The sequence below is a fragment of the Salvelinus sp. IW2-2015 genome, linkage group LG20 (assembly GCF_002910315.2).
Source record: "Salvelinus sp. IW2-2015 linkage group LG20, ASM291031v2, whole genome shotgun sequence".
Classification (NCBI taxonomy): domain Eukaryota; kingdom Metazoa; phylum Chordata; class Actinopteri; order Salmoniformes; family Salmonidae; genus Salvelinus; species Salvelinus sp. IW2-2015.
Window position 1 is genome coordinate 26,798,674 of NC_036860.1, and position 16,330 is coordinate 26,815,003.

The following is a 16,330-nucleotide window of genomic DNA, read 5'->3' on the forward strand; positions in this document are numbered from 1 at the left end:
GTGGAAAAGAAAAGGCAGATTTTCCTAGCAGTTCAGGCTGTGGCTATTCTATGCATGCTCCTCTTACTCCYACCGTGCCCTCTGTCCAGGCACTGCCGGCCCACATTTGCATGGCTTGAATGTGGAAGCCAGATTCTCACAGCCTGGGATGTAAAACAAGTGTGGGACCAGTTAAAAGAGGCTCAGGCGCACAGTCAACGCAGGTGCGCACCAGTAAAAAAGTCTCTCTCCCCCCCGCTCCTACCATCGCAATGAGTGTTATGGAAATGAGCGTTGTGATTTTCTTGAGCTACCTGGACAACGGACGTTGGTTGGAGGGTATAGGAAGGGTGGTGATGGAAGGACCAAGGGTGTGTGTGTGTGGGTGGGTGGGTGGAGGGAGGGGGGGTGTAAGGTGATACCTGGTCCTGTAGCTGAACACAAAACCAAAAGTGGTGGGATGCAGGAGCGTTTAACAGTAGTCTCAGGATCAGAAAGTTGAAGATTCATACAGAGACGAGAGAGAGAGAGAAAAATTAAGAGAGAGAGAGAGGATGCCGCGGTCGTTCCTACTGAATAAGAAAAAGAAGAAACAGGGGGCCTGTGGAGGATGGAGGTGGAGAGACCCAGAGCAGACAGACTGGAAAGAGGACAACAGATCAGGTCAGTTCTGGATATGTTTATGTTTATTCATATTGTTAAAAAAGACAAGTATTCTTATAATTTTGTAAATAGCAGTATCTTAGAAAATGGTAAAAATGCAAAAAATAAGGGAGAAGGAGAAAATAGGTACAGCGTTGTTGAGGCAAACAGTGTGTGTGAATTATTTTGCTCTATAATTACTGTATTTATTACAATGTATTTATTTCAYTATTGCTTTGATCAATTCATATTTATAAGTAAGATGATCCGTATTTGCATTTAGTTTGAATTGTAGTCTTGTAATTTTTAGGAAAGTTACAGGTTTGTTTAATCAGAGGATAGAATATTATAGAATAGCCTCACAGGCAGTTTGATACTGACGTTGCCTCATATGCTGGTTATTTCTCATGAATAATATGTCTGTGCATGTTCTGAGTCTGTCTCCCTGCCTTTTCAGTGAGTGAGAATGCTGAGGTACAGTCTGCAACAGTCAACTGCCTTGACCACCCTAAACCTGTGGCTCTGCCAGAGCCAGATACCCCCTCCTTGACTTCAGCACTTGGGGCAGGGCCAATAAGTGGACAAGGACCAGTACCAGGGGAAGAACCAGGGCTAGGGCCAGACAGGGGCCATGGTTGGTCTAATCTCCTGTCTCGGACCATGGGCCAGAATAATTTTTATCACCCTGCTGCACTGGCTCTGGTCTCCCGAGCCAAGGTAAACTTTTACGAGCTAAGCTGCCTATGAAATGTCTGTTAAATTTTTATTMGAAAARTGGAAATCAAGTGATCCTCCATCATTGGGATGGTGTAAGAATCAAATGCATTATAATTGAATATTGAAAGGGTGTGGGCAACATAGAATGGCAGAGTGGCTCAGTTTGAGGTCATGTGGCATCGAGACTTGCAGACGGAGGCGGTGGGAGCATGTGGGTCTGGGCAGGTGATACGTCGTTGATGTTTGTGTTCGTCTGTACGTTCTCTTTTGTCTGTATGTTAATATTGTTTGAAAAATGTAATCTTACCAAAAAATTGCTGTAAAACCACAGTTTTATGCCTACAGTACATATAGATAGATAGTCTTGGAATGCCAAATTAAGGCTGATACACTCGGGTTAAGAAAAGGGTTAAGAAAAGGGTTCCTCGGCTGTCCCCATAGGATATCATTTTGGGGTTTCAGATAGAACCCTTTTGGGGTCCATATAGAACCCATTGAAGAGGAGGTGCGTCAACATTTCATAGGCCACAATCAACAGCCTGATCAACTCTATGAGAACAAAATGTGTCGCGCTGCATGAGGCAAATGGTGGTCATACCAGATACTGACTGGTTTTCTGATCCACTCCCCCACCTTTTTTTTAAGGTATCGGTGACAAACAGATATATACACAGTGCCTTCAGAAAGTATTCAGACCCCTTGACTTTTTCCACATTTTGTTAGGTTACAGCCTCATTCTAAAATTGATTAAATAGATATGTTTTTTTWAATCAATCTACACASAATGTAAATGTGATATTTCAGTTTTTTTTCTTTTATACATTTGGAACAGAACATCTTAAAAGATAAATGTGAACTTCATCATCCAAGCATCACACGGAACACATCCACAGCCCAACTCATTCCACGAACCAGTCTAAATAACAGGTTTCGCAAACAAAGAACTAAACATAAGTTAACGACCTAACTGCTAGACTAGTTTACAATGTACCACATCTCTGGTGAGCGCAAGAGACTAATGTAATGTGGTTTAGAAAATAAACGCGTGTCAGCTAACAGCAGCTACATTCTTTATGATGGCAGCRCTGRTTGTTTATGTTTGACTTGGCCAAAACTCCCTAATCCCAGAATGCAATTCACTATAAGGCGCAAATAAACAAAGTCAAAGATGTCTGCGCTTATTGGCTGAAAAATATGAACTTAGTTTAGTCACTTTTCAGCATATTACAAATTGTCGATGTACTTGTTACAGTGTATACAAGGACCAGAGCACATGACTTGACAAGTTGTTTACCATTTTTGACAAATCACAAAGCAAATAAAATGTTTTCACCTCACAGATTATCACACCAAATACAAGTTTACTGCCTAGCCTAACCGTAGCGCGAAATCTAAACAGGGATTAAACCATTTTAGGGGGGGGGGGTTGTGGGGGGAGTCATTTCATTTGTGGGGGGTTTTCAAGTAGATGGTGGGTAGAAATGAGGGACGGTATCGTGGGAGGATATTAACAAGTTGAAACATAGCCTACAGACAATTAGCAGGCAGCGTGCCTTGATTTGAGGGCAGCGCTGGTAACTCTCCTGTTGCATAACAATCACATTTTGGAACAGTGAGAGCATTCTGACATCACATGCATGAAGAAACTRGCGCAGGGGCGACGGTTAGAGATATTTGGAACTCACGGGTGAAAAGGTTAAGTAGTACTTTAAAGTATTTTTACTAAAGTACTTTACACTACTGCCTAATTGTAGCCTAACCAATATCCAAACGGAGATTCAGTGAAAAGAAAAATCTGACATAGATTGATTCATCAAGAGACCCCACGCTTGTCTCAAAGCAGTGTGAAATGATGCTTAAATAGTTGACCACACGCGTGTAGGCTATTGCTACAAATGTATTATAATAATTAAATGGTTTTGGGAGTTTCAATAAGCAATACTTTTGTCCTTTCAATTGCATTAGCCAACTTTATTTCAAAATCAGTCAGAGGTATTCATGAAATTGTTTATGGATCGARTAACAAAAATGCATGTGGTGGCTGGGCTATGCAAAGAGATGGGTGATTCAAGAGTTTAGAACTGCCGGAGTATAGTAGTACCTGTCGCTGACTAGCAACCATCAAGAACCAGATGTTTTAGGCTTAGTTATAGTTCATATAAGGACATCAGTCAATTGAAATCAATTCATTAGGCTCTAATCTATGCATTTCATTTGACTGGGAATACAGATATGCATCTGTTGGTCACCAATACCTTTTGGGTTGGGGCATGGATCAGAAAACCAGTCAGTATCTACACTTTATGTTGGTTATTTCCTTTATTTTGGAAGTTACCTGTTGATTAGAAATATAATTTATTTCTGTGTGATATACTGTAAAAGGAGAGTTCGCAACTTACAACTTATMTGAAGTGTTTTGGAGTTATCATGTTTGATTGAATGTGTCCAAGGTCCCCTACAGTACATTGAATCKGTGGCAGAGGCAGTGTCTGTGTCATAACCTCCACGTCCCTTTCTTCTCTCTCTCTCAGCCCCTGCCACATGTCCCCCCCAGCWCGGGTGACTTCATGTGTTCGGAATGTGACAAGGTGTTCCCCCTGCAGTGCATGTTGACGCGCCACCTCAAGTGCCACAGCATGGTGAAGAGACACCCCTGCCGCTACTGTGGCAAGGGCTTCAACGACACCTTCGACCTAAAGAGGCACATGCGCACTCACACAGGTGAGGCACGCAATACTCATAGACACAGACACACACAGGTGAGATGTGTGAAAACACACACATGCACACACACACGCACACGCACACGCATGCACACACACACACACACACAGAGATGGGGAACTTGCAAACACGCACACACACAGGTGACAAGCATGTAAACATATACACACACGCACACACTAGTGGAGGCTCCTCAGAGGAGGAAGGTGAGGACCATCCTCCTCCATGAATTAAAATGTTAAAACATATTTTGATTTGTTTATCACTTTTTTGGTTACTACATGATTCCATATGTGTTATTTCATAGTTTTAATGTCTTCACTATTATTCTACAATGTAGAAAATAGTACAAACAAAGAAAAACCCTGYAATGAGTAGAAATCAGGAACACAGAAAATCTTAAATACAGTAACAATAAATACAGTAATCATGAAAAAATTGATGACAGATATTTTAAAAAGTATGACTATAAAATAATGAATACATATGTTGAATATTTTATTATTTTATGACTTATAAATATCGTAGAAGTGGATAAATAGCATGRGGGGACATGGCAAAAACACCTACATCCACTGAAAACAAAATGGTCAAAATGCATAAAATTCCCTTTTGAGAGTCATATCTGAGTTTTTTTTATGGTAAAGGACACCTAACTTGATATTTTAAGCCCTTTGGAATGAAATGTTTTAATCTAAATAAGAGGTGTTATTTCATGGGAACAGAAAAGGCACCGTATAACAGGAATGACCCAGCCTGCCCATGGTAAAAATATTTAATTTTTTTAGCAACAGAGGAATTTGGAATGTTATGATTTTCTAGATATGCATTATGAAATAAAACGCATGTTCAAGCAGGGGGAGTTCATTTTGAGCACCTGCCTCCTGAAAGGTCTGTGCACGGCCCTGACACACACTATTTCATGTTCCACCTCCACCCCACACACACCCTCCTCACCCTCTCTCCCCTCCCGCCAGGTATCCGTCCGTACCGCTGCGAGCTGTGCGACAAGGCCTTCACCCAGCGCTGCTCCCTCGAGTCCCACCTGAGGAAGATCCATGGCGTTTTCCAGCAGTATGCCTACCGCCAGCGTCGTTCCAAGATCTTCGTGTGCGAGGACTGCGGCTACACATCCAACCAGCCCGAAGAGTACTTCCTCCACATGTGCCAGTGCCACCCGGGCAGCCAAGCCCTGCGCCGCTACTACCGCCGCCAGGCACATGAGGGCGCCAACAACATGCCCTCTCAACACAAACCCAGCCCCTTTTTTATGTATACTACGGCTGGGTATTATATGGGTTGATTAATGAGTGAAGTTTCACCTAGGTACAGATATAGGATCAGCTTCCCATTCCCCAACCCGAACCTTAACCATTAGTAGGGAAGATGCAAAATTTAGATGAGCATCTACAGGCAAATMTACTTGTTTCTGCCTTAGCCAATTCCTTTGTTGTTACCTTGCCACAAAGTAGAGACAGTATAGCACCAAGGCTAAATGRATCACAAGCATTTCGCTACACCCGCAGTAACATCCACTACACCCGCAATATCATCTGCTACATATGTGTATGTGACCAATAAAATTTGATTTGATTATATWAAAAAAACACATCAGTGTTTAAGTGTGACCATTTGAAAAGCACTGCCTCCTTGTGTCCAGTTGAGGTAATGCAGAGAGATTGAGGAAAAGGTGAGTCAGTCAATGGTCAACTACGTAAATGACTTGAACAGTAGAGAGTGCTGCTGCTTCCACATAAATACATAGAATATTTGAGAATAACACCCCATCATACTGTACACACCCAACACATACAAGTAGTTCATAAGTTCATGGCTGTGACTAGATGCACTATTGTAAAGTGGTTGTTCCACTGGATATCATAAGGTGAATGCACCAATTTGTAAGTCGCTCTGGATAAGAGCGTCTGCTAAATGACTTAAATGTAAAAATGTAAATGTAAACTAGGTGGCAGTTCCACATGATGAAGGCCTACAGGCCAGGCTCTTGTCCGTCATTGCTTTCTCCCTCGTCTGCCTTAATGTCTCCCCTGCTGCTAAGCAGTTTTATTGAKGGGCACAAACAAACGTTTTATTCTGTTCAGCCCTATAACGCCTCCTCGATGGAATCAGCTGGAACTCTTTGTCGAGTGCATGTGTGGGGTCCCATATGACCTTTCTGGCCTGTCTGATGATGGTCTCCTCGAAAATTTCCTGGAAAGAGGAGGAAAGTGTCATGCCTATAATCTTCCSTGCTGTCTTGGTCAGTCTCAAGATTTGGGCTTTGAGCTGCACCGTCAGGTTACCAAACCATGTAACAATGGCGTAGCGTTGTTGACGCAATGGTGACCCGGAGTCGACGCAGGAAGTGCAAGTACTGTTGGAATGAATGCGTGAGCACACACTCTCCACATGGGTGTGCCAGCACAGCCCACTGTCAATGTGGACCCCCAGGGGCTTATATGAGTTCACCTAGCATGTTACTGTACAGCCACTGCGTTCCAATTTAGGCTCCTATCAATGACAAAATGTACCATTCTCAACCCGTACAGGGGATGAAAAGGCTGTGAGTGGAAATGGTTAATGGTATGTTTTTGTGGAGTGATGCCTTATCAATGTGTGCTTTAAAATGAACTGTATCCCTGGCACACAGGCTTTTTCCTCCTGTCCTTGCCGTCCATCCTCCTACCTGTACAATCCCCCATGTTATATTGACTTGCTTCTTTTTTCTTTGCATGATGTTTATTTATACAGCATMTTTGACGTTTCATGGTGATGTTTTGTGTTTTAAGAAATGTTGTGAAGCTTAAAATGCCAAAAGGATTTCCCAAGCTTTGGATAATAAAGGCCTTCAACACTGAACACAAATATAAACGCAACATGTAAAGTGTTGGTCCCATGTTTCATGAACTGAAATAAAAGATCCCCGAAATTTTCCATCTGGACAAAAAACATATTTCTCTCAAATGTTGTGCACAAATTTGTTTACATACCTGTTAGWGAGCATTTCTCCTTTGCCAAGATAATCCATCCACCTGACAGGTGTGGCATATCAAGAAGCTGATTAAACAGCGTGATCATTACACAGATGCACCTTGTGCTGGGGGCAATAAAAGGCCACTCTAAAATGTGCAGTTTTGTCACACAACAAAATGCCACAGATGTCTCAAGTTTTGAGGGAGCCTACAATTGGCATGCTGATTGCAGGAATGTCCACCATAGCTGTTGCAGATGATTGAATTATTTCTCATTTACCATAAACCGCCTCCAACTTAATTTGAGAGAATTTAGCAGTATGTCCAACCAGCCTCACAACCACAGACCACGCGTTGTGTGGGCAAGCAGATTGCTGATGTCAACTTTGTGAACAGAGTGCCCCATGGTGGCGGTGGGGTTATGGTATGGGCAGGCATAAGCTACGGACAACGAAACACAATTGCATTATATCGATGTCAATTTGAACGCACAGAAAATACTGTGACAAGATCCTGAGGCCCATTGTGAMGCCCATTTTCTTTAAGGTATCTGTGACCAACAGATGCATATCTGTAGTCATGTGAAATCATATATCCATATATTACAGCCTATTTAATTGATTTAAATTGACTGATTTCCTCATATGAACTGTAACTCAGGAAAATCTTTGAAATTGTTCCATTTTGCGTTTATATTTTGTTCAGTATAATTCTAATCCCAGTGGATGGGACTTTACCCTCTGAAACCACTGCTTTAGAGGGTGGGGTACATGTTTTGAAAGGCTACAGTATCTGTATATATCACAAATGAGCTGATTAGTTGCTTGACCAGTGGGAGAGACAGGTACAGTTCTAGATACCAGTAGAGTTTGAGGAAAAGTGAGGAGGGTCTGACAAACATAAAACTTGTCAAATTGGATGTTTAATTTCACTGCATCCATAGTAACTAAAGTCAAGCTCATCTGGGGTCCAACATAAAACATTGTTCAAACAAGTTCTTCCAACCACACCTGCACACTGTTTTAATAATAATAATAATAATAATATATATCCATATACAAACACATACACATTACACACTACGGTGGTCATATGTTTTCTGTGTGTTTGCTATATGCATGAGCCACTTGCCTGTAACCAGGAAACACTCCTAACAAGAATGGGCAATATGGTTTTGAACTAGAACGTGAAGTTGAACAATCCTAAAACATGGGATTCTTACAGCATTCCTCTAAAGCCCTCAAACTCAACTCTGGACCTCGAAGCCATTTCCACTGRATTTTGTTTTACTGTTCCCTCTAATCAGGGACTGAAGCTCATAACTAGAGGCTAGTAGTGAGGCATCATGGGATTGGTCTTGTTCTGTAACCACTATGGTTTTGTAACATTTTATTTTGCTTGATGAGGTAGATTCCCCGAATGTTTTAATTACTTATGTTTCCTTACCATGTTTTATTGTGCTTAAAGGGAGAGTTCACCCTAACAAAACAAAAAAAATTGTTTGTTTCCTTACAATGAAAGTAGTCTAAGCACAGACTACAATCCACACTTTGGGATATTTACCAAGCATATTTTTATATTTCAGCCCCATATCATCTCAAAGTATGTGAAAGAGATTGTKAAACTTAATGACATGACCACTAATATTACTATTTTTACAGTTATTAGTGGTTGCTGGCAGTGGCTTGGTAAACAAGTCTTAAGCAGGGTCTTCCTTTCCTGTAGCGGTCTTCATGAGAGCCAGTTTCATCATAGTGCCTGAATGTTTTTGCGACTGCACTTGAAGAAACTTTCAAAGTTCTTTACATTTTCCCTATTGACTGACCTTCATGTCTTAAAGTAATGATGGACTGTCGTTTCTCTTTGCTTATTTGAGCTGTTTTTGCCATAATATGGACTTGGTCTTTTACCAAATGGTATTCTGTATACCAACCCTACCTTACCCAAGGCAAAGGGTGGCTACTTTGAAGAATCTAAAATCTAAAATATATTTTTGTGATTTGTTTAACACTTTTTTTGGTTACTACATGATTCCATATGTGTTATTCCATAGTTTTGATGTCTTCACTATTATTCTAGTAAAAATAAAGAAAAACAGTTGAATGAGTATGTGTGTCCAAACTTTGACTGGTACTGTATATATATAGATATAGKGAGAGGGAAATKGTGTGAATACACAGTGAATAACAAATAGATTAGAAAARAACARGGCTATATACAGTGAGTACCAGTACTGAGGCAATGTGCAGGGGTACGAGGTAATTGAGTTAGTTATGTACTGTAAATATAGGTAGGGGTAAAGTGACTAAGCAACAGGATAGATAATAGATAGTAGCAGCAGTGTATGTGCAAAAAAGGCAGTGAGTTAGTGAAAAAACAGATCAATGCTCCAGAGTGGAGCAGCGGTCTAAGGTACTGCATCTCAGTGCAAGAGGCGTGACTACAGTCCCTGGTTTGAATCCAGGCTGTATCACATCCGGCCGGGATTGGTAGTCCCATAGGGCGGTGCACAATTGGCCCAGCGTCGTCCAGGTTTGGCCGGGGTAGGCCGTCATTGTAAATAAGAATTTGTTCTTAACTGACTTGCCTACTTAAAGGTTCAATAATTTTGGTTCCAGACTTGAAGCACTGGTACTAATTGCTGTGCTGTAGCAGAGAGAACAGTCTGTGGCTTGAATGGCTGGAGTTTTTGACACACTTTTGGGCCTTCCTCTGACACCGCCTGGTATAGAGGTCCTGGATGGCAGGGAGATCGGCCCCAGTGATGTACAAGACCGTACGCACTACTCTCTGTTACGCCTTGCGGTCGGATACCAAGAGGTGATGCAGCCAGTCAAGATACTCTCGATGATGCAGCTCTAGAACTTTTTGAGGATCTGGGGGCCGATGCCAAATCTTTTCAGCCTCCTGAGGGGGGAGAGGRATTGTCATGCCRGCTTCACAACTGTGTTGGTGTGTTTGGACCATGATAGTTCCTTAGTGATGTGGACACAGAGGAACTTGAAGTTCTCGACCCGCTCCACTACAGCCCCGTCAATGTGAATGGGGGCATGCTCGGCCCTCCGTTTCCTGTAGTCCTCGATCAGTTCCTTTGTCTTACTAACGATGAGGTTGTTGTCCTGGCACCACACTGTCAGGTCTCTGACCTTCTCCATATAGGCTGTCTCATAGTCAGTGATCKGGCCTACCAKCGTCGGGTCGTCTGCAAACMTAGTGATGGTGTTGGAGTCGTGCYTGGCCACGCAGTCGTGGGTGAACAGGGAGTCCAGGAGGGGACTTAGCACGCTCCCCTGAAGGGCCGGATGTGTTGTTGCCTACCCTCACCACCTAGGGCGGCCCTTCAGGAAGTCCAGGATTCAGTCCCAGGGAACTTATCTTAGTGATGAATTTCGAGGGCACTATGGTGTTGAATGCTGAGCTGTAGTCAATGAACAGCATTCTCACATAGGTGTTTCTTTTGTCCAGGTGGGAAAGGGCATTGTACAGTGTAGTAGAGATTGCGTCATCTCAAATCAAATCAAATCACATTTTAGCAGATGTTATTGCGGGTGTAGCAAAATGCTTGTGTTCCTAGCTCCAACAGTGTAGTAGTATCTCACAATTCACAACAATACACAAATCTAAATGTAAAATAATGGAATTAAGAAATATATAAATATTAGGACGAGCAATGTCGGAGTGGCATTGACTAAAATACAGTAGAATAGTATACAGTATATACATATGAAATGAGTCAAGCAGTACGTAAACATTATTAAAGTGACCAGTGATTCTGTGGATCTGTTGGGGCAGTATGCAAATTAGAGTGTGTCCAGGGTGTCTGGGATGATGGTGTTGATGTAAGCAATGACCAGCCTTTCAAAGCATTTCCTGTGAGTGTTACGGGTCGATAGTCATTTAGACAGGTTACCTTGGTATTCTTGGGTACAGCGACTATGGTGGTCGGCTTGAAACATGTAGGTAATACAGACGGTCAAGGAGAAGTTGAAATTGCAGGATTGTGACAGGATTGTGTCGAGGCACAGATCTGGGGAAGAGTACCAAAAACTTTCTGCAGCATCTGAAGTCCCCAGAACACATGGCCTCCATCATTCTTAAATGGAAGAAGTTGTGAACCACCAGACTCTTTCTAGAGCTGGCGCCAGGCCAACTGAGCAATCAGAGAGAAGAGCCTTGGTCAGGAAGATGAACAAGAACACACGGGTGACTGACAGAGCTCCAGAGTTCCTCTGTGGAGATGGGGGAGACCTTCCAGAAGGACACTATCTCTGCAGCACTCCACGATCAGGCCTTTATGGTAAAGTAGCCAGAACAGAAGCCACTCTCAGAAAAAGGCACATGACAGCCTGTTTGGAGTTTGCCAAAAGACACCTAAGACTTTCAGACCATGGGAAACAAGATTCACTGGCTGATGAAACCAAGATTGAACTTTTTTGCCTGAATGCCAAGCGTCACGTCTGGAGGAAACCTGGCACCATCCCTACAGGGAAGCATGGTGTGCGAGCATCATGCTGTGGGGATGTTTATCAGTGGCAGGGACTGGGAGACTATCAGTATCGAGGGAAATGAACAGAGCAAAGTAAAGAGAGATCCTTGATGTAAACCTGCTCCAGAGTGCCAGGACCTCAGACTGGGGCGAAGGTTCGCCTTCCAACAGGACAACGACCCTAAGCACACATCCAAGACAAGCAGGAGTGGCTTTAGGACAAGTCTTTTGAATGTCCTTGAGTGGCTCCAGAGAGCCTGGACTTGAACCCGATAGAACATCTCTGGAGAGACCTGAAATTAGCTCTGCAGCAATGCTCCCTATGCAACCTGACATAGCTTGAGAGGATCTGCAGAGAAGAATGGGAGAAACTCCCCAAAACAGGTGTGCCAAGCTTGTAGCATCATACCCAAAAGATTCAAGGCTGTAATTGCTGCCAAAGTGCTTCAACAAAGTACTGAGTAAAGGGTCTGACGTAAACGTGATTTTCAAGATTTTCTTTTAATACAAATTTGCAAAAAATCTAAAAACCTGTTTTTATTTTGTCATTATGGGGTATTGTGTGTAGATGATGAGGGAAAAGATTTAATCAATTTTAGAATAAGCTGTAACGTAACAAAATGTGGAAAAAGTCAAGGAGTCTGAATACTTTCCAATGCACTTTATTCATTGGGGACCCAGAGGAGAAAGAGGGACTAAGTGGTTCTTCCCTCATAGGATGGCTGGGGGAAGTCCTGATTTTCCTGAGACAGACATTAAAGACCTATTCATTTTGACTTCCACATGGTTGGCAATTTCTTCCTAGTTTTTCTTTGCAAGTATTCTTTATTACCCCAGCACCTACATTTGTAAGGATGTGCGTATGACCACAAACTTTTCTATAGAAGGTTCTAAAACTGTCATAAATAATGCACTGTGCCAAACGGTATGTAAATGTGCATTTTATGTACTGGTGCATCAAAATCCTTAAAAAAGTTGCCAATATATAGTTTCATGAGAAACATCTTGAAGATTTCAGAAATGTATAATGTGTTGGGCTAATATGTTGGATAGATGTCGAAACAGGTTACAGAAGAAGGAATCCGAATTCATCCTACGCATACGCACAGCAGTGGCTTTCTTAGCTTTCCAAATTCTCAGTAAAGCTCAAGCAATTTTTTCAACTGTCAAAACATTCAAATGAATAGAGGACGCATACCGGAGGCGCGTTGGTTGGGGATTATGGGGAGGTGCATATTCGGGTTGTGATCCCCCATGGATGATGTCTCTAGAGCCACTAGCTATGTTACAATGGGAAGCCGGACTATCACGTCTTAGCGTCGGTGGACATTCATCTACGTTTTAAGCTCTTCCCTGCTCTTCTTCATGCTCATAAATCATGGTCCACAGACACTGAGAGGTTGAAAACCCCGCAAACCTGAGCTTCCAGAGAGTCCAATGGCGGCAAGTTTAACACCACTCCAGCCGACGCTTGGCATTAAGCATGATGATCTTAGGCTTGAGTGTCGGCTGACGGGTTGGCCGATTGGAAGGCCACATTTCATGAAGCTCCGGAGGAACAGTTCTTGTGCTGATGTTGCTTCCAGAGGCAGTTTGGAACTCAGTAGAGAGTGTTGCAACCAAGGACAGACGATTTTTACGTGCTACACGTTTCAGCACTCTGRGGACCCGTTCTGTGAGCTTGTGTGMCCTACTACTTCTCGGGTGAGCCGTTGTTGRTTCTAGAGMTTTTCACTTCCCAATAACAGCACTTACAGTTGACCGGGGAGGCTACAGCAGGGCATACATTTTTACGAACTGACTTGTTGGAAAGGTGGCATCATATGARGGCAKCACGTTGAAAGTCATTGAGCTCTTCAGTAAGGCCATTCTACTGCCAATGTTTGTCTATGGAGATTGCATGCCTGTGTGCTTGATTTTATACATCTGTCAGCAACGGGTGTGGCTGAAATAGCCGAATCCACTAGTTTGAAGGGGTGCTTTTGCACATACTTTTGGCCATGTATTGTAGTTATCACAGCAAAAAGTAATAATTCCCTTAAAAATATGCATGTTTGACAAAGCGTTTCATAATTGTTCGACCACATAGGGGCACTATAGGCTATGTCGTACTTCATTCATGAGCCAAGCGAGACAGATCCATAATAAAGATTTTATTAGTATAATTCATATTGTTTCCAAAAGATGATTAAATATGTGCAATTGAACGTTAAGGCATCTCAGTAATACAATATATATATAAACTGAGCATACCAAACATTAGGAACACCTTCCTAATGCTGAGTTGCAACCCGCCCCCCTCCCTTTTGCCCTCAGAAGAGCCGCAATCCGTTGCGGCATGGACTCAAAGTGTCGAAAGCATTCCACAGGGATGCTGGCCCATGTTGACTCCAATGCTTCCCACAGTTGTGTCAAGTTGGCTGGATGTCCTTTGGGTGGTGGACCATTCTTGAAACACACAGCAAACTGTTGAGCGTGAAAAACCCAGCAGCGTTTCAGTTCTTGACATAAATCGGTGTGCTTGGCACCTACTACCATACCCCGTTCAAAAGCTCTTAAATATGTTYTCTTGCCCATTCACCCTCTGAGTGGCACACATACACAATCTGTGTCAATTGTCTCAAGGTTTAACAATCCTTCTTTAACCTGTCTCCTCCCCTTCACCTACACAGATTGAAGTGGATTTAACAAGTTACATCAATAAGGGATCATAGCCTTCACCTGGATTCACCTGGTCAGTCTATGTCATGGAAAGTGCAGGTGTTTCTTAATCTTTTGTATACTCTGTGTATAATGACACCTATTTAAAACAAAATGTAGTCACAAATGTATGACCTTTTATAGTACCCAGTGAGTGACAATCGTGCTCTTCCTCATGTACATCTCAAGTATTGCTCAAATACAAAAGGCCTTGCAACCTACAGTARACAGTGCATATTTTGTAGTATACAGCCCCACGATGAAGGTGTCATAATACCCATAAACCTAGATGTCAAACKGGCAAATAMAWAGATAAAAGTCACCTTGTCCTAGAGAGATTTACACATCTATCAAAAAGTCTCGCRAGGGTAAGCCTACACAAAACACAGCCCTTATTATAAGTGTTTCTAAAATCCCCTAKGGGAAAAATGAATGGTGGAAAAAACGATTGGAACCATTTCCCTATTTGACCGCTAGYTTTTGTGGGTATTATGACTCATACTGTGGTACTCTATACGGTTTCTCTCAAAATCCAGTATAATTCTCTTACATGCCTCAATGTCCAAAGGAACATTTTAGGCCTATATGATTTAAAATGGCTTACCAAACAGCAAGGAGTATATACAAAAGRATTTTGACAGCATAATAGCTAGCACAGGACACATAGTTTGAGATTCAAACCAATAGCCTTGTGTTGGTTACTTGGCTATACTGGACTTGGCTATAGCTCTCCAACATGTATTTTTAGTACACATCATCTATAGTGTAACCTATTTCTGGTCCAGGTCATTATGGTGCTTCCTGTTTTGTAGGAAGGCTCAGTGTCAGCAAGCTGCATGTAACARCCTGGWCCAGACCTAATTCTAACTTGACAACGCCAGAAAATGTTAACAGACACACTTGCCTCAGATCTCTCTATCCTTAACCTCGTTCCCAGACACTTCCACCCAAAGTCAGAGTTGCAAAGAAAAAGCATTATCTCAGACTGGCCAATAAAAGAAAAGATTAAGATGGGCATAAGAACACAGACACTGGACAGAGGAACTGTGCCTAGAAGGCCAGCATCCCGGATGTCGCTCTTCTCACTGTTGACGTTTGAGACTGGTGTTTGTGGGGGTACTATTTAATGAAGCTGCCAGTTGAGGACTTGTGAGGCTTCTGTTTCTCAAACTAGACACTCTAATGTACTTGTCCTCTTGCTCAGTTGTGCACCGGGGCCTCCCACTCCTCTTCCTATTCTGGTTAGAGACAGTTTGCGRCGTTCTGTGAAGGGAGTAGTACACAGCGTTGTACGAGATCTTCAGTTTCTTGGCAATTTCTRMCATGGAATAGCCTTCATTTCTCAGAACAAGAATAGACTGATGAGTTTCAGAAGAGAGTTCTTTGTTTCTGGCCATTTAGAGCCTGTAATCGAACCCACAAATGCTGATGCTCCAGATACTCAACTATTCAAAAGAAGGCCCGTTGTATTGCTTCTTTAATCAGAACAGTTTTCAGCTGTACTAACATAATTGCAAAAGTGTTTTCTAATAATCAATTAGACTTTTAAAATGATAAACTGGGATTAGCTAACACAACGTGCCATTGGAACACAGGAGTGATGGTTGCTGATAATGGGCCTCTGTACYCCTCTGTAGATATTCCATAAGAAATCAGTCGTTTCAAGCAACAATAGTCCTTTACAACATTAACAATGTCTACATTGTATTTTTGATCAATRTGCTGTTATTTTAATGGACAAAAAATMWGCTTTTCTTTCAAAAACAAGGACACTTCTAAGTGACGCCAAACTTTTAAACYGTAGTGTATATTAAATATATAATTATTAATATACYCCTACTGTATAATAGCTAGCAAATGAATACCTAACTAACGTTAACCTGGCTGGAACTTCTYAAGGAWWWTMTTTTATTTCGACAATTTCCAAAAGATAACCAAACAAAAACATATTTACTTTTTACGAGASGTGTTTGTGCCGTCATGTGCATTAGTAGCAGAATTTCTAACTTATTTGCATTCGTTTTTACTTACACTTTTATGTTGACTTCTCCATTGATGTTTCTTTTTAAGTTTTCGCAGYCTTTTCTTAGCGGATGTGTAAACGTCGCAA

At 42.0% G+C, this 16,330-nt stretch overlaps 1 protein-coding gene across 1 annotated transcript; it reads left to right on the forward strand.

Moving 5' to 3' along the window:
• Positions 1 to 474: 474 nt before the first annotated feature.
• Positions 475 to 5,631, forward strand: LOC111979958 (putative transcription factor Ovo-like 1). Its single transcript, XM_024010653.2, has 4 exons — positions 475 to 642; positions 1,079 to 1,338; positions 3,870 to 4,059; positions 5,040 to 5,631. Exons 1-4 carry the CDS (start codon positions 534 to 536, stop codon positions 5,363 to 5,365), a joined length of 885 nt encoding a protein of 294 aa, XP_023866421.1. The 5' UTR covers positions 475 to 533; the 3' UTR covers positions 5,366 to 5,631.
• The last annotated feature ends 10,699 nt before the right edge of the window (positions 5,632 to 16,330 follow it).